The sequence below is a fragment of the Ammospiza nelsoni genome, chromosome 7 (genome assembly GCF_027579445.1).
Source record: "Ammospiza nelsoni isolate bAmmNel1 chromosome 7, bAmmNel1.pri, whole genome shotgun sequence".
In the NCBI taxonomy this organism is placed as follows: domain Eukaryota; kingdom Metazoa; phylum Chordata; class Aves; order Passeriformes; family Passerellidae; genus Ammospiza; species Ammospiza nelsoni.
In genome coordinates, this window is record NC_080639.1 from 38,151,931 (window position 1) to 38,168,586 (window position 16,656).

The window sequence follows — 16,656 nt, forward strand, 5'->3', positions numbered from 1 at the left end:
ATTTTTCATTCTGCATAGAAAAGCTGTGGTTTTGAAGGGAATATTAAAATTTTGTTATTACTAATCATATATTCTATTTTCTTTTGTTAACTCTATTAATTTTCATTAATTACACCCAATATCCCCAGGTCTGAAATTCCTTCCATTAAATGGCGTTAAGCAGCCAAGAATTTTGGGATGATGAGGGAGACAGGGCAGGGTGAATGAATATCTTCAATTATATGAATATATATCTATATTTTTTATATATATGATTATATTATATTCTTTTAAAAGATGGAATTTATATATATATAATATTATATATAATTATATATGTATTAATAGGTTATATTCTTTAAAAAGATGTAATGAATCTCTGTATTATATATATTTATATGTATATGAATATATACATTTTAAAAATTGAATAATATATACTATTTATATTATTATAGATGTATTAATATATTATATTCTTTTAAAAGGTTGAAGGAATATATGTATTATATATATAATATATGAATATGTATATAAAACCACATATATTCACTCATTTATTATTATTAATGTATTCTTTTCAAGGATGGAATGAATATATATATAATTATATATGTATGAATTTATTGTATTCTTTTAAAAGGCTGAAGGAATATATATATTATATATATAATATATGAATATATATATATAAATACATATATTCATTCATTTATTATATTCTTTTAAAAGGTTGAAGGAATATATATATATATTATATATATAATATATGAATATATTGATATAAATGCATATATTCATTCTTTTATTATATTCTTTTAAAAGGTTGAAGGAATATATATATTATATATATAATATATGAATATATTGATATAAATATATATTCATTCTTTTATTATATTCTTTTAAAAGGTTGAAGGAATATATATACATTATATATATAATATATGAATATATTGATATAAATACATATATTCATTCTTTTATTATATTCTTTTAAAAGGTTGAAGGAATATATATATTATATATATAATATATGAATATATTTATATAAATACATGTATTCATTCATTTATTATATTCTTTTAAAAGGTTGAAGGAATATATATAATATATATAATATATGAATATATATATAAAAATACATATATTCATTCATTTATTATATTCTTTTAAAAGGTTGAAGGAATATATATATATAATATATATAATATATGAATATATTTATATAAATACATATATTCATTCTTTTATTATATTCTTTTAAAAGGTTGAAGGAATATATATAATATATATAATATATGAATATATTTATATAAATACATATATTCATTCTTTTATTATTATTCATTTATTATATTTTAAAAGGTTGAATGAATATATGTATTATATATATATATAATATATTAATATATATCTAAAATACATATATTCATTCCATTTTTTTAAATAATATATTCATATATATATATATATTTATTTATATATTTATATATATATATATATATATAAAAGGGTTGAACCTTTTTTCCCTTCTGTCATAAAGTTTATTGCTTCCTCTGTCTTTCCCTGGCATTGTGGAAGGGGCACATTTCCCCTGGCTGGGTAATTCTGTTCTGTAGAATCCTCCAGGCTTAAGAAAAACCCTAAAAAAGGGAAATTGAATTTACAAAACTCAACTATGAGAACACAGCTTATTTATGCAGAAGGAAAAATTCAATTTACAAAATTCAACCATGAGAACACAGCTTATTTATGCAGAAGGAAAAAAATTGAATTTACAAAACTCAACCATGAAATAACAGCTATTTTATGCAGAAGGAAAAAATTCAATTTACAAAATTCAACCCTGAAAGCACTGGGATTTTTTATGCAGAAGAAAAATTCAATTTACAGAATAACCATGAGAACACAGCAGTTATTGCCCCACCAACTCCACGTCCTCCCTTCAGTTCTCCCTGTAAAACCCTGCAGCAGGATGAGCAATATTGTATTATTTTAATTATATTTTACATTTTATAAAAATATTTTATATTATATTTTATTTTTATAAAAATATTTTACAATATTTTTAAACAAAATTATATTATTTTTAAAAAAGTAATGAATATATTTATTATATATATATTATATATATATATGAACATATATTCATTTAAAAGAATATTTTTAAATATAATATATTCTCTTTAAAAATATATATATTCTTTTCATTTATAGGATGAAACCTATTTGTGGCCTGTACATTTAACTTTGTCTCAAGGAAAGAAAAAAAAAAAAAGCTGCTTATTCCTGTCATCTCTTTTCTCTAGAGCCATATTAAATTCCAATTTCCAGCCTTGCACGGGTGAGGGGGAGATTTAAACCAGCTGCAGGTGATGTATGAAAGTGAGTTTGTGTTCCAAACTCAACTTTTGGCCATCCAGAGGTTTGGCAAAGCTCAGTTCTTTGAGGAAATGGAAAACTGGCAGAAATTTAATCTCATTAATGGACTTTTAGACAAAATGAATTATTTTCCACATGGGGAAAATCCATCCCTGCACCATGGGGGGCTCTGGGTTTGAAGCTGAAGTTACCTGACATTAACTGAGCGTCATTTTGAGCTGTGAAAGGAATAATTCACTTTTCACTCCCTGTTTTCAGCTCACAAGTCCCTCCCTGCATTGATGCTCCCCAGGTTTATCGTGTTCATCAGGGATTATTTTCTTTCTGAAATCATCTCAATGTTTGGTGCAGTCAGACACCTCCCATGCCAACATCCTGCCCCTGGCTAAAACCGTGTTGTGCTGCACTTTTACAAGATCTCAGATAAAGAACTCGGTAATTTCTGGTAATTAAGGCCAAATTTCAGTTCCAAGAGGGGCTCTGGGTGCAGCCAAAGGAAATTGTGGTTGTTAGAGATCCGGTGGATGAGTTCACCTGCGTTCTGTCACTGCTGCTCCTTGCAGATGTCTGTCAGTGTGATGTGAAGCCCATTTTTCTGAGGTGTGTTCTGCTAATAATAACGTGCTGTGAGGCAAAAAGTGAAAAAATACAGACTTAACTCAGCAGGGAAAAAAAGATAAAACTTCCATAGTAAAGAGTTTTAAATTTGCAGGTCCGCAATAATTTTTGGAGTGCTTTAATCTTTATTTAATTATTAATTTTTATTTAATTAAGTCAGAATACTCACTTTCCCCCACCTTTTCATTTTAAACGTGTCTGCTTGTTTCCTAAAGAAAATTTTGGGGTTTTTAAAAGATTTGTTGTGCCACTTGTTCCCTGTCTGAGTTTTTCAGGAATTAAATGGTGTCCAGAGGAGAACGTGAGACTGGGGCATATTCTTGCTCTTTGTGCCCTTTCAGCCAAGCTGAATTTCCTCTGTGCCCTTTGGGATTTGTGGCAGGGCCACGTCAGCTGTTGGGTTTTACCTTTCCAGCCCCAAACAGAAAATTCCTTTCTGCCTGTGGAGCTCCCCGTGTCCTGAAGTGCAATTTAAGGAGCTCAACAGAAGCGTTTGCAATTATCTGACAGCACCTGAAAATTGCTTACTGAGTGACAGCAGGAAGTTTCATTTGCATTCCATATCTGATGCTCAGTCTGCTGATCCTCCACTGAGCCTGCCAGGAAAAACAGGCTGGGGTTTTATTAAAATCAGAGAGCAGGCGTGCTGCTTCCCACTTTTCCATCGCACCCTGCAAAAGGTCCCAGCCCTCTGGAATATTTTAATTATTTCAGCCATTGTGTTCCTGGCTGTTTCCTTGAAATGGGTTTTAGTCACAGGGGTTTTTATAGCACCTTCCCTTTTGGGTTGTTTTCCCTCCCCCAGGAAAGCTGGAGCTCCCTGTTTGCTCCTGTTTATATAAATTAATCTTCCATGTTGTGACATTTTCCCCCCACCCCTCGTTAATGAGAGCTCCTAATTGGGCTTAATGAAACATTTACTCACCCTGCTAGATAATATTATCTGCCAGCTCCACAGAGATAAGGCTCTGGGAAGAAAATAAGCTTTTGAGAGATCCTGGGTGAGATACGAAAGCCATTTTTGGGGCCAATATTTTCTTATTTGACTGGAGAACGCCCTGGTGGTGCAGCTGTGTAACCAAGCCATGGCAAACAGCATCCATTATTTATTGGCAAACAAGGACACCTTTGACTGCACCAGGTTGGGAGGTCGCTTTGCTGAGCCTTGCCCCCAGCCAGAGTCGCTTTTTTTTGTGTTTATATTCCCTCAGAATTTCCATTTGGCACGAGGGAGAGCCAGGGGAGCAGCGGGGGTCTGCAGCAAACTGGCACAAGTGGAATTGTGCCTTTTATTTCTGCCCAGGTGCTTCAGATCCAGTTACAGCCCAGAAAGGCAGAGTTTCCTCAAGCCAGCGGGACAAGGAGAGAAGCCCTGGAAATGTTGGAGTGATTCGGTTCCCTCCCTTCCTGCAGAAATAATTTTAAAATGCTTGAAGTACGCTGTAATTTTGTGAAATTCTTGATCAAAACTGGGTTGCTTAAGCTATTCCAAGGGTATAATCAGGATATTCCAAGGGTTTAAATGTCCCAGGCCAGGCTGGAAGGGCTTGGAGCAAGCTGGGGATGTGGAAGTAGAAGGGAGGTGGAACTGGATGAGCTTTCAATTCCCTTCCATCCTGGAATTCGAGGATAAACAGTCATTTGCAAGGGATCCAGGAAGGAGAGCGAGGACTTGAGGCGCTTTTCATGTAGTTACCAACATCCCTCAGGTATTTTCAATGTTTGGAGCCTTCTTGGAGTCAGGAAATCTGCATCCCTGATGGTGCAGGGGCACGAGGATGAGGTGATGGGGATTGGGATCAGGAATGTGGCTCTGGAGATTGCAGCCTTGGAATGACTTGGAATTCCAGGAGTTGGATCAGCTCCACACATTGGGGGGAACCGTTTGTTCATTTGTCTTCATTCCCTCAGGTTCCCTTGCTGCTGTTCTGGGCAGAATTCCTGGGGAAAGTTGGGAAATCTGTGGAATGGGAATGTTCCCTGGTGTGGTCCCACCCAGGCCATCCCCTCAGCAGTGGTTATCCTGGAGGAAACTCATCCTCAGGGGTGGGCTGAGCCCCATTCCCTCACTTTTTGTCTTTTATTTGTCTTTTATGGCACTGGACTACCCCAGGAAGGAGGAAATTTCAATTTCTGCAGCGCTCAGTGAGAGCCATATTGTGTAGCTCAAGTGCTTCTGCAAATATTTCAGTATAAAATCCTGCTTTTTATCTTAATTTAATGCTGATTTGTGTCTTGAAAACAGAATTTTGATGATCTCTTGCTGTTTGTTCTCCATAGATTCTTCTGCCTAATCCTTCAGATCCTGGGCTGCAGCCAGAGGAAATCTGGACCATCCTATGGGAAAGAGAGTTGGAAGTGCACAGGGAGCAGAGGTAGGCTGGGACTTTGGAATACCTCCTGAAATATATCCATAAAGCCCAGGTTTAATTAAGCAGATCTCAAGCAGTGTGGTTAAATTCAGAATAAAATTCACAATTCCTGAAATTCTGCTGTTTGGAAAAACCCAAACCAATCCAAAAAAAACACAGGGTAAAAAGGGAAATTCCTGGAATTCTCTGCTGAGCACCATTTCCAGCCTGGCCAGGGTGTGCCTGGAAGTTTGGAGGGAATGCCTTTGGCTCTGGTTTGGCAGGAGCCTCCACTCCAGCTTGTTTGTCCTGCTGGGAATTTGCATGGGAGGAGCGAGGTTGTGATTTGTAATATCTGAACCGGGCTCCAGGGTCGCTGGAGTTTGCCACAGTTCCCTGGGTTTGTCTGGAGGTGTGGAAATCTGAATACAAAATGCTCAGTTCTTCTCTCTAAAGCCTTGGCAGAGCACCCAGGGGGCCCCAAATAAATGGATTTTTGGGATGAGTGAACTTCCACCCTCCCCTTGTCCAAAACATCTGTGCCATCTTCCTTAGCGTTCCCTTGGGATGCACTTAAAAAGAAATAAATTGAATTCACACTTAAAAATTTTAATGGTGTGGCAGCGCGAAGTGCACTTAAAATTCAGATTGTGCAGCTTGTCTGAAGTGAAATTTATTTATCCCAGGCAAGGGATTGGTTGTTGGTGTTAAAATTGTGATTTCTTTGTGTTTGGCGCTGTTTATTCCACGCTGTTTCTTGCTGGACCTAAAGGACCTCAATCCTGCTGATTTTTAGGAATTCTTTTACGGAATTTTTAGGGCAAATAGATGAAAGGATTGACGTGAATTTGGGTTTATTTTGCAAGTCCCAGCCCTGTGTGAGGGGCTCTGGCCAGCAGAAGGCACCACCAGCTCAGCTTTGCGCCGCTCGCCGGCATTCAGGGCTGCATCTCCGCGCTCCCAGCAGGGTTTACAGGAAATTCACCATCCCACGGCTCAGATCCTCACAATTCCCACTAAACAACAATAATAATAATGCGTTTCCTTGCTGTTCCAGGCCTGAGGGCTGGGGGTTTCCCTGTGCAGTGATGCTCGAGACCGGAGCGTTGCGGCGCGCGCTGGCCGCGGCCGTTCTCCCCTTCCTCATCCTCTCAGGACACTGGGCTGCAGCTGAGAACATCAACTTCCACAACATCAGGCCTCCACTAGACCGTAAGTAGCTTTTTTTTGTGGAATTCTGGCCTTTTCTGTATGGAATTCTAGCTTAAAATTGTCATTATTTGCCTCCTAGCCCTTTGCGTTTCAGCTGTTCGCCTCCACAGAAACTTTAAAATAAACATTCTGCCTCTCACCCCACAGCACTTTGTCCTTAACGTTTGACAAGTTGACTAAATGAAAATAAATCAAATACTTGCCAAATAAAGAGTGCAGGAGGAGTTTGGCATTTTAAGGGCTTTTCTTGTATTGTTCTGTCTCCCTGCAGAGGAAACTGTGCGGCGGTTTCCTTGTAAATAATCCAGAACAGGTGGTTTTGGTCTTTTATCTTGTTGGGGGTTTTGTCAGGGGAGGAATAGGTGTTGCTGCATGCAATTAATTCAGTCTGAAGGTAATTAAAAGCCTCGTGGGACCTGTGAGGCCAGTTGGCACTAATGGAATAATTTATTTATTTATTTATTTATTTTTTCGCTCTTATCTGGCATCACCAGTGTTCCATCTCTTCATTTGCATTATCTGCATCGTTAAAGCAGCCAGGATATAATAGCTGCAAATAATACCTGCCCCTGATGAACCCTGCACCTTCCAATAATTCATTGAAATCATGGAAATGAGATTTTAAAAGACCTTTTGTTAAAAGGATCCAGCTTCTCCTTCCGAGTGGGAGTTCAAGCTCTGGAAATGCAATTTTTCCATCAAAGGAAAATGTAGATTTATGTTTGCTGTGCAAATCTCCACGAGGAGGGAGATAAACTCTTCCCTCTTGCCTGCTTTTCCCACCACTGCCTCAATTTTGGATTATGAGAGTGAAAACATGAGGATATACTTTGAGCTCAAGCCTAGAGAGGAAAAAAAAATCTTTCTGCCAAACTTGTTTTATTTGTCTAACAGTGAAAAGATGTAAATATATCTAATTTATTTCCATAAATTCATGCGTGTACAAGCATCATTTTGAATATTTTAATTTTTTCTCTCAATGCTTCCCAACTGGCTGCATTTTAATGCTTTTTTAACCCTTTCCAAGCCACTCCGTTCCCAAACAGTTTCAAGTGCTTCACCTGTGACAACGCAGTGGACAACTACAACTGCAACCGATGGGCTGAGGACAGGTGGTGTCCTGAAAGTGAGTAAATAAAATATTAATATTGAAGTTAATATCAATATTCTATTATAACATTATTAAAATGGGTTTCATATTTTTATAATACATCTGTATTAATGACCTATTATTAATATATTATTTAAATATAATATAATACCATATCTTATGTGTATATTTCCCTGTGTATGTATAATTATGTGCTTCCCAAGAGTTAATTTAAATATGTTTTTTAAAAAAACCTGAAGAATTTCTTGTGTAGATTTATTCTCTTCAGAGTGCAAAGCAACAGTGAAAAATTATTTATCTCCATCTCTCTGTTTTATATAATACATAACAAAAATATTAATATACAGATTTTTTAATATTACATCAATATGAATTACCTACATGTGTTTCTTTGTGTATATATATAATGATGTGCTTCTCAAGAGTTAATTTTAATCTTGTTTAAAACACCTGAAGAATTTCCTCTGTAGCTTTATTTTCTTCAGGCTTATAAAGCAACAGCGAAAAACTATTTATCTCCGTCTCTCTCAGTTTTATATAATATATAACAATAAAATATTAATTTACAAACAGATTTCTGACTAATATATCAAGATTAATTACCTGTGTATATTTCCCTGTGTATATATATAATGATGTGCCTCCCAAGAGTTAATTTTAATCTTTTTTAGAACACCTGAAGAATTTCCTCTGTAGCTTCATTTTCTTTAGGGTTGTAAAGCAACAGTGAAAAATTACTTAACTCCATCTCCCAGTTTTATATAACAAAAAAAATAATACTCAAGCAGCTTTTTAATAATACATCCGTATTAATGACCTATGTGTATATACACATAATTGTGTGCTTCCCAAGAGTTAATTTAAAGATGTTGTTTAAAAAACCTGAAGAATTTCCTCTGTAGCTTCATTCCCTTCCCTTTGGATGCCATCCCATAATTTCCTGTTCTTGGTGAGCAGCAGGACCTGCCTGACCGGGGCTCACACCTGTGCTGGGGAGGATGGAGCTCACAACAGAATGGAAATGTTTCCTCATTTTTCACCCGCTGACGTTCAGGGAACGGTGGGAAAGGGGAAGAAGCAGAGCAGAGGAATGAGGAAACAAACCCGAAACCTTTTGGTTTTGAGACAAACCTCTTTGGCAGGAACCTGCTGCCAGAAAGGGGAGAGAAACAAAAATAAATGTGTGGGTGATGGTGCTAATTAGCAACTCCAATCCAAGCTGCCTTGCTGGAGGTTGGAAGGGTCAGCTGAGATTTCACTGGAATTAATTTCTTGCTAAATGCTCTTTTCATCAAGTTGCAGATGATTCTGCAGAGCCATTTTCTGGGGGTGTTTTGCTGAGCTGTGTGTCGATGTGAGAGGCTGTTCTGGGGTATCACTGATGGGAATCAAACTCCAGAATTCCTTTTAATGACGGGAATGAAACTCCAGATTCCTTTTAATGATGGCAATCAAACTCCAGAAATGTTTTTAATTATGGCAAACAAACTCCAGATTCCTTTTAATGATGGCAGTCAAACTCCAGATTCCTTTTAATGATGAGAATCAAACTCCAGAAATGTTTTTAATGATGGCAATCAAACTCCAGAATTCCTTTTAATGATGGGAATCAAACTCCAGATTCCTTTTAATAATGGTAGTCAAACTCCAGAATTCCTTTTAATGATCGGAATCAAACTCCAGAATTCCTTTTAATTATGGCAGTCAAACTCCAGAATTCCTTTTAATGATGGGAATCAAACTCCAGATTGTTTTTAATGCTGTGAATCAAACTCTGGAATTCCTTTTAATGATGGAAGTCAAACTCTGGAATTCCTTTTAATGATGGCAGCTAGACTCCAGATTCCTTTTAATGATGGGAATCAAACTCCAGATTCCTTTTAATGATGGCAATCAAACTCCAGAAATGTTTTTAATGATGGCAATCAAACTCCAGAATTCCTTTTAATGATGGGAATCAAACTCCAGATTGTTTTTAATGCTGTGAATCAAACTCTGGAATTCCTTTTAATGATGGAAGTCAAACTCCAGAATTCCTTTTAATGATGGCAGCTAGACTCCAGAAATGTTTTTAATGATGGCAATCAAACTCCAGAATTCCTTTTAATGATGGGAATCAAACTCCAGATTCCTTTTAATAATGGTAGTCAAACTCCAGAATTCCTTTTAATGATCGGAATCAAACTCCAGAATTCCTTTTAATTATGGCAGTCAAACTCCAGAATTCCTTTTAATGATGGGAATCAAACTCCAGATTGTTTTTAATGCTGTGAATCAAACTCTGGAATTCCTTTTAATGATGGAAGTCAAACTCTGGAATTCCTTTTAATGATGGCAGCTAGACTCCAGATTCCTTTTAATGATGGGAATCAAACTCCAGAATTCCTTTTAATGATGGGAATCAAACTCCAGAATTCCTTTTAATGATGGCAGCTAGACTCCAGATTCCTTTTAATGATGGCAATCAAACTCCAGATTGTTTTTAATGCTGTGAATCAAACTCCGGAATTCCTTTTAATGATGGAAGTCAAACTCTGGAATTCCTTTTAATGATGGCAAACTCCAAAATTGCTTTTAATGATGGCAATCAAACTCCAGATTCCTTTTAATGATGGCAATCAAACTCCAGAGATGTTTTTAATGGAGTGAATGAAACTCCAGATTTGCGTTTCATGCTGCGGATCAGACTGTGTACCCTGTTGCAGGCACGCGGTACTGCCTGACCGCGCACCTGTTCACGGCGCACGGGGAGAGCACCTCGGTCACCAAGCGATGCGCCACGGGCGAGGAGTGTCACCTGGTGGGCTGCCACCGCCGCGGGGACAGCGGCCACACGGTCAGCGCTGCCTGCAGCTGCTCTGCTCCTGCTCTGCTCCTGCTCTGCTCGTACCCTGCTCCGCTCATACCCTGCTCCTGCTCTATTCCTTCTCTACTCCTGCTCTGCTTTGCCCTGCTCGTGTTCCATTTGTACCCTGCTCCTGCTCTGCTCATGCTCACTTGTACCCTGCTCGTGTTCTACTCCTGCTCTACTCCTGCTTTACTCATGCTCTACTCGTACCCTGCTCCTACTCTACTCCTGCTTTACTCATGCTCTACTCGTACCCTGCTCCTACTCTACTCCTGCTCTGCTCTGCCCTGCTCATGTTCTGCTCGTGTTCTACTCCTGATCTGCTCCTGCTCTGCTTTGCCCTGCTTGTGTTCTGCTCGTGTCCTGCTCCCGCTCTACTCCTGCTTTACTCATATTCTACTCATACCCTACTCCTGCTCTGCTCTGCCCTGCTCATGTTCTGCACGTGTTCTGCTCCTGCTCTGCCTTGACCTGCTTATGTTCTTTTCATACCCTGCTCCTGCCCTACTCCTGGTCTGCTCCTGATCTATTCGTACCCTGTTCCTGCTCTACTCGTGCCCTGCTCCTGCTCTGCACTGCCTGCTCGTGTTCTGCTCATGTCCTGCTTGTACTCTGCTCCTGCCCTATTCCTGCTCTTCTCATACCCTACTCCTGCTCTGCTCTGCCCTGTTCCTGCTCTATTCCTGCTCTGCTCTGCCTGCTCATGTTCTGCTCCTGCCCTACTCGTGTTCTACTTGTACTCTGCTCCTGACATGCTCCTGCCCTACTCCTACCCTACATCTGCTGTACTCATACCCTGCTCTTGCTCTACCCTGCCCTGCTCTGCCCTGCTTGTGTTCTGCTCATGGATGCTCCTGCTCTGCTCTGCCCTGCTCATGCTCTACCTGTACCCTCCTCCTGCCCTACTCCTGCTCTACTCATGCCCCACTCCTGCCCTGCTCCTGCTCTACGCTACCCTATTCCTGCCCTGCTCCTGTCCTGCTCTACCCTCCCCTGCTCCCGCTCTACTCCTGCTCCTTCCCCGCTTCTGGTCTGCCCTGCCCTACTCCTGGCCTACTCCTTCGCTGCTCCTGGGGGTGGAGGTGGTGATTCCAGGGCTGGTTTTTCCAGGAGGATGTGCCAGGAGCTGCTCTGCACTGGGAACAATGGGATTTCTGTATGCTCTGCACTGGGAACAATGGGATTTCTGCATGGTCTGCAATGGGAACAATGGGATTTCTGCATGGTCTGCAATGGGAACAATGAGATTTCTGCACGCTCTGCACTGGGAACAATGGGATTTCTGCATGGTCTGCAGTGGGAACAATGGGATTTCTGCATGGCCTGCAATGGGAACAATGGGATTTCTGTATGTTCTGCACTGGGAACAATGGGATTTCTGCATGGTCTGCAATGGGAACAATGGGATTTCTGCATGCTCTGCAATGGGAACAATGGGATTTCTGCATGCTCTGCACCATAAAACCTAGAGGGGAAAACTGAGTGGGAACAAAGTTTTTAGAGTCAGAATTTTGCAGCTTGAAAACAGCTGAAACCGGAAAGGTTGCAAAGCAGATTTTGAGTGGATGTGTTAGAAAGGGAAGCTCTGTTTTCTGCAGTGCTAGTGTGGCTCTGTGACATCCCACCTCAGCCTGGGGACAGTGACTCCAGGTAAAAACTGCACTCCTGATTTGGAGAATTGATTCATGGATAAATTGGATTTTAAGATGATTTTTGGCATATCTGCTCCACCTGCTGCTCTGGCCAGGATGGGTCTGTTCAGCTCAGCTTCGCAACACCAAATGTGCGTTTCTCCCTTAAAACCGCCCTGAATGAATCACCTCGAATTAACCCCCCTGAATTAATCACCCCGAGCTAATTACCGCGAGTTAATGACCCTTTTGTCCCTTTTGGCAGGAGTGTGTTTCGTGCTGTGAGGGCATGATCTGCAACGTGGAGATCCCCACCAACGCCACCAACGCAGTGTTCGCCGTGCTGCAGGCGCGCAGGGCGGCCGCGGGCAGCCGCGCCCTGCCCAGCCTGGGGACACTGCTGGCACTGGTGACACCGCTGGTGACAATGGCACTGTCCTGACACAGCACCCCCAGACAGAGCTGCTGGGACACCCCCCGGGCCAGGAACCTGCAGGGTCTCCAAGGAGAAGCCGCTGATTCCATCCCAGCAGATTTACGGAAAGGCGCGTCCTGAACTCCTTGGGCGTTTCAGTGGGAATCCCTCCCCGTCAGTGTTGGAAATAAACCCCACAAAAACCCCTCCAGTGCGGAGGGTTCAAGTTTTAAATGCCCATTTTCTGAGGAAAATGCACATTTTTTTGGTTTTTGGGACAGGACTGTGACAATCACAATCAAAAGTCAAAAAAAATCACAATCGTGAGGCAGATGACGGAAAATTTGGACAGACTCTCGCAAGGAGCTTTGGGTGGATGACATGGAAAGGTGGGAATTGGATTTAAACCTTTAATGTGCATAAACAACTCAGAGTTTCTTATCAGGGTGTGTCTGAGCTTATCTTGATTTCATAGAGAACACCTCTGGTTTCATAGAGAACAAATACGAGCTTGGTTTTTTTTCTGCTTGATCAGAGCTCTCATTTCTCCTGGCAGTAATACAAAATTAAATCTTTTCTTTCTATAAAATGCCTCATCCTCCTCCTGTTTTGAAGCTATGGAAAATGTAGAATTCCTATCCCAAATTCTGTTGGAGCAGCCAGAGCAGAATTCCTGATCTTGCAAAGCAAAGAGATTATTCCTTTGCAATTGGGTGTCCCCACAGAATATCACAAAAATATTATTTTTTTAATTTTAAAATTTTTATTTAAATTTTTTTTATTTTAAAATATTGTTTTTGTGATATTGGGATATCACCATTTCGAAATCACAGCTACGGTCAAGCTGCTTCATTATCCTAAAAATTCCAAGTGAGCACTTGGAATAAATAAGGAAGGAGCTCTGCTGTGTTCTCTCTTGGTTTGCACAGGTTTCTCCCAAGAATTTTATTGTCCTGATGGATGTTTTCAGGAAGGATGGGTCACTCAAACTGACTCAAAAAAGAGATTTGGAGCGGCTCCCTGAAAAATTCGAGTAGCTACAAATTTGGCTTCTTTTACATCAATATTGCCTTAATTATTTGCTGCTTTGTGTCACTAATTATATTTGGTTGTAAAAAAGATTTTGGAATATTTCCAGCCTTGTTGACATTCTGACATTTCCTCCATAGTGTTCTTAGAATGCAGAAAGTTGTCTGAATTCAGTCTGTGGCTCCTGGATGGGCGATTGTGCAGCTACAAAATTTGGATGGAAAAGCTTTTTCCTTGCTGAAGGAAAATGGTTCTTGATGTCTGAGTCAAGGTTTTCCGGGGACTGGATTCTCATGGATCTCTCATTTTTCAAGATCTGGATTCTCTCTTTCCATATCTGGATTCTGTGCCATTCAGAAGGGCTGGAGTTCTGCTCTGGAGCTGGGCTGGGAGAGCTGGGAATGTTCTCCTGGAGAAGGGAAGGATCCAGGGAGAGCTCCCAGCAATTTCCAGGGCCTGAAGGGGCTCCAGGAGAGCTGGAGAGGGACTGGGGACAAGGGATGGAGGGACAGGAGCCAGGGAATGGCTCCCACTGGGAAAAGGGAGATTGGAGTGGGATATTGAGAGGGAATTCCTGGCTGGGAAGGTGGGGAAGGGCTGGGATGGGATTCCCAGAGCAGCTGTGGCTGCCCCTGGATCCCTGGAAGTGCTCAATGTCAGGTTGGATGCAGCCTCGGACAAGGCTTGAGAAGGCTGGGCAGAGTCCCAGAAGGAAGCAGGGATTCACTCACAGCATCTCCTCCATGGATCCACCTTGGGCAGCACCAGAGCCCAGCCAGGGCTGCACCCAAGATGAACCAAAATGGCCCCAAAATGCACGAGCGCTGCCGGGGTCTGTCCCTGGGATCAGCTCTGCTCCATTTGCACCTTGCAGTTCATTGTCCCATTGCAGCTTTAGCCCCTGCAGTCCCACCCTGCTTGTTTTTCTCTCTGCAGCCCACGGGGTTTGTTGTAGTTGAGACAGAGATGGTACAAAGCAACACACTCCATTTTCAGAAGGCTCCAAATATGCTTTTTATACATTCTTACAAAACTCCCAAGTTTACACTTTACTCATTGGTCACAAGAAACAAACCAAGTGCTCATTGGAATAGGCAGCTGCAGGTTTCTCTTATTGATCCTTCTTTCTTTCTTGGTTTCTATGTCAAAGACCTTGGTAGAAAATTCTTTCAGGGGTAAAAATGGATCCTCTTGTCAAACTTCTCTGTGGCTCACAGAAGCTGCTGTAAAACCTCTTCCACAGCTGTTTGTGCTCCTGGGCTGAGATTTGGTCATTTGTCCTTGGTGCCCAGCTGGAGCAGGAATTGTTTTGTCTCCCTGCTCTGTGCACAGAGCTCAGCATCCCTTAAAGATTTTCCCTTTTACACAGGGAAGGTGTCCCTGGGTGATCCGGGTGGGCTTTAAGGTCCTTCCCAACCCAAACCATTCCAGGATTCCGTGATGGTCCCATAATTACCTTCCTCCTTCTGCTCCATGAAGGATTTTTCCAGATGAAAAGAATTTTTTTTCTGGTGGACAAACCATTCCAGGTTTCTCTCTGCTCCACGGGGAATTCCTCCAAGTGGAAGTTGGCTCCCACATTTTGGGTCATTGCATTTTTCCTGCACAGGTTGCTCCTAAATTCAATTTTTGGGATTAACTCTTGCAATCCCAACGAGTCCTCCCAGAGCTCTGTGGTCTTGTAGGAGTCGCTGCCAATAATTTACAATAATCTCAGCACTGAGGGGTTTTCTATAGTGGAAGTGCCATTCCAGAGCTTTTGGGAATGGCAGGGAGACCCTAAAATTTGCTGCAACAGCAAAAAAATGACATTTCAGGAGGGAAAATCTTTGGGGTTTTTTGCTTGGATGAATGATTTTTTTTTTCCCCTCTCTGGAAAGTGAAGAAATTCTGAAATGGAGATTTTAAACCTCATAAAATGCCTCTGCTTTTGGGAAAAAATTTTTGGGATAAACCCCAGTAAATCAGCTGAAGGTTCAAGGATGCAGCTTGGACATGTGAGGGGATTTGACCTCGGGTTTTACATTTTAAAATCGGAATTTTAGAATTCCAAGAGTGGAGGATATTAATGATGAGTTGTAATTGTTTGGATGCACCAACGCCTTCGTTACTGCAAATCTTGGGATTATTTGTAATGAGGAATTGAATGTGCAAATGCTCTTAATGCAATGCAAAGAGGCACATGGTAGAAGAAATATAGAATTTAAGAGGGAATTTAAGTTTTTCCCTTTGCTTCATCTTTTTTTTTATGGAAAACTCTGCTTGGATTTGATGCTAAATGCTGATTTTGTAGGAAAATGTGCTGAGAAAAGAGTATTAAAATTCACCATATTTTTAGCAGGATTAATGACTGTACAGAAATCCGACCTTAATTTATGGCAGAATTTTTATATAAATATTTTCAGATATCAGAATTTTCAGATCTCTGTCTGAAGAACTTTAAAAAGTATTATTGGATTTGATAAAACCAATTTTCAGTGATGTCTTTGTCTCAGTTTGGGTTCAGATGTTGTAATTTAAATTACAGATGTTAAAATTTAAATATATTCAACTTTTCATTTGATAAAACCAATTTTCAGTGATGTCTTTATCTCACTTTAGGTTCACAGATGTTGTAATTTAAATATGTTCCAATTTTCTTTTGATAAAATCAATTTTCAGTCATGTCTTTGTCTCAGTTTGGGTTCACAGATGTAGTAATTTAAATATATTCAATTTTTCATTGCCTAAATCCACCCCTAAACTTTGGGAATGGTATTTCTGTAAATCCATAAATTTTTGAACCTGCAAAGAATTCAGAAGTAATGGCAAATCCATCCATTTGTGCAGTTAAATGATTTTTTTATGATATATATATATATGTGTGTGTGTAAAATATGGTTTTTATTTACTTTGCACTGGACAGCCTATAGAAGGTTTATTTTTAAAACTTAAATCCTGATAAATTCTTCATTATTCAGTGTTTGGATGTTTTCTTATTGCTGTGTAACTGCTTTAAATCCTCTCCAGAAATGGCACTTTTAATAAAAAATATTCAAATATTTTCTGGTGGAGAAATTTTCTGGTGACAAATATTG

At 39.9% G+C, this 16,656-nt stretch overlaps 1 protein-coding gene across 1 annotated transcript; it reads left to right on the forward strand.

Moving 5' to 3' along the window:
* Window positions 1–2,298: 2,298 nt before the first annotated feature.
* LYPD6B (LY6/PLAUR domain containing 6B) lies at window positions 2,299–12,577 on the forward strand. The gene is made up of 6 exons (XM_059476518.1): window positions 2,299–2,367; window positions 5,263–5,357; window positions 6,391–6,545; window positions 7,573–7,671; window positions 10,362–10,492; window positions 12,401–12,577. The coding sequence occupies exons 1-6, from the start codon at window positions 2,362–2,364 to the stop codon at window positions 12,575–12,577; spliced, it is 663 nt and encodes a 220-aa protein (XP_059332501.1). The 5' UTR covers window positions 2,299–2,361.
* Window positions 12,578–16,656: the final 4,079 nt, after the last annotated feature.

Excerpts from the sequence above, each read along its gene's own strand:
- LYPD6B (XM_059476518.1), top strand. Across the intron at positions 6,546-7,572 it reads CATCAGGCCTCCACTAGACC|CCACTCCGTTCCCAAACAGT; the intron begins GTAAGTAGCTTT and ends ACCCTTTCCAAG. Across the intron at positions 10,493-12,400 it reads GCGGGGACAGCGGCCACACG|GAGTGTGTTTCGTGCTGTGA; the intron begins GTCAGCGCTGCC and ends CCCTTTTGGCAG.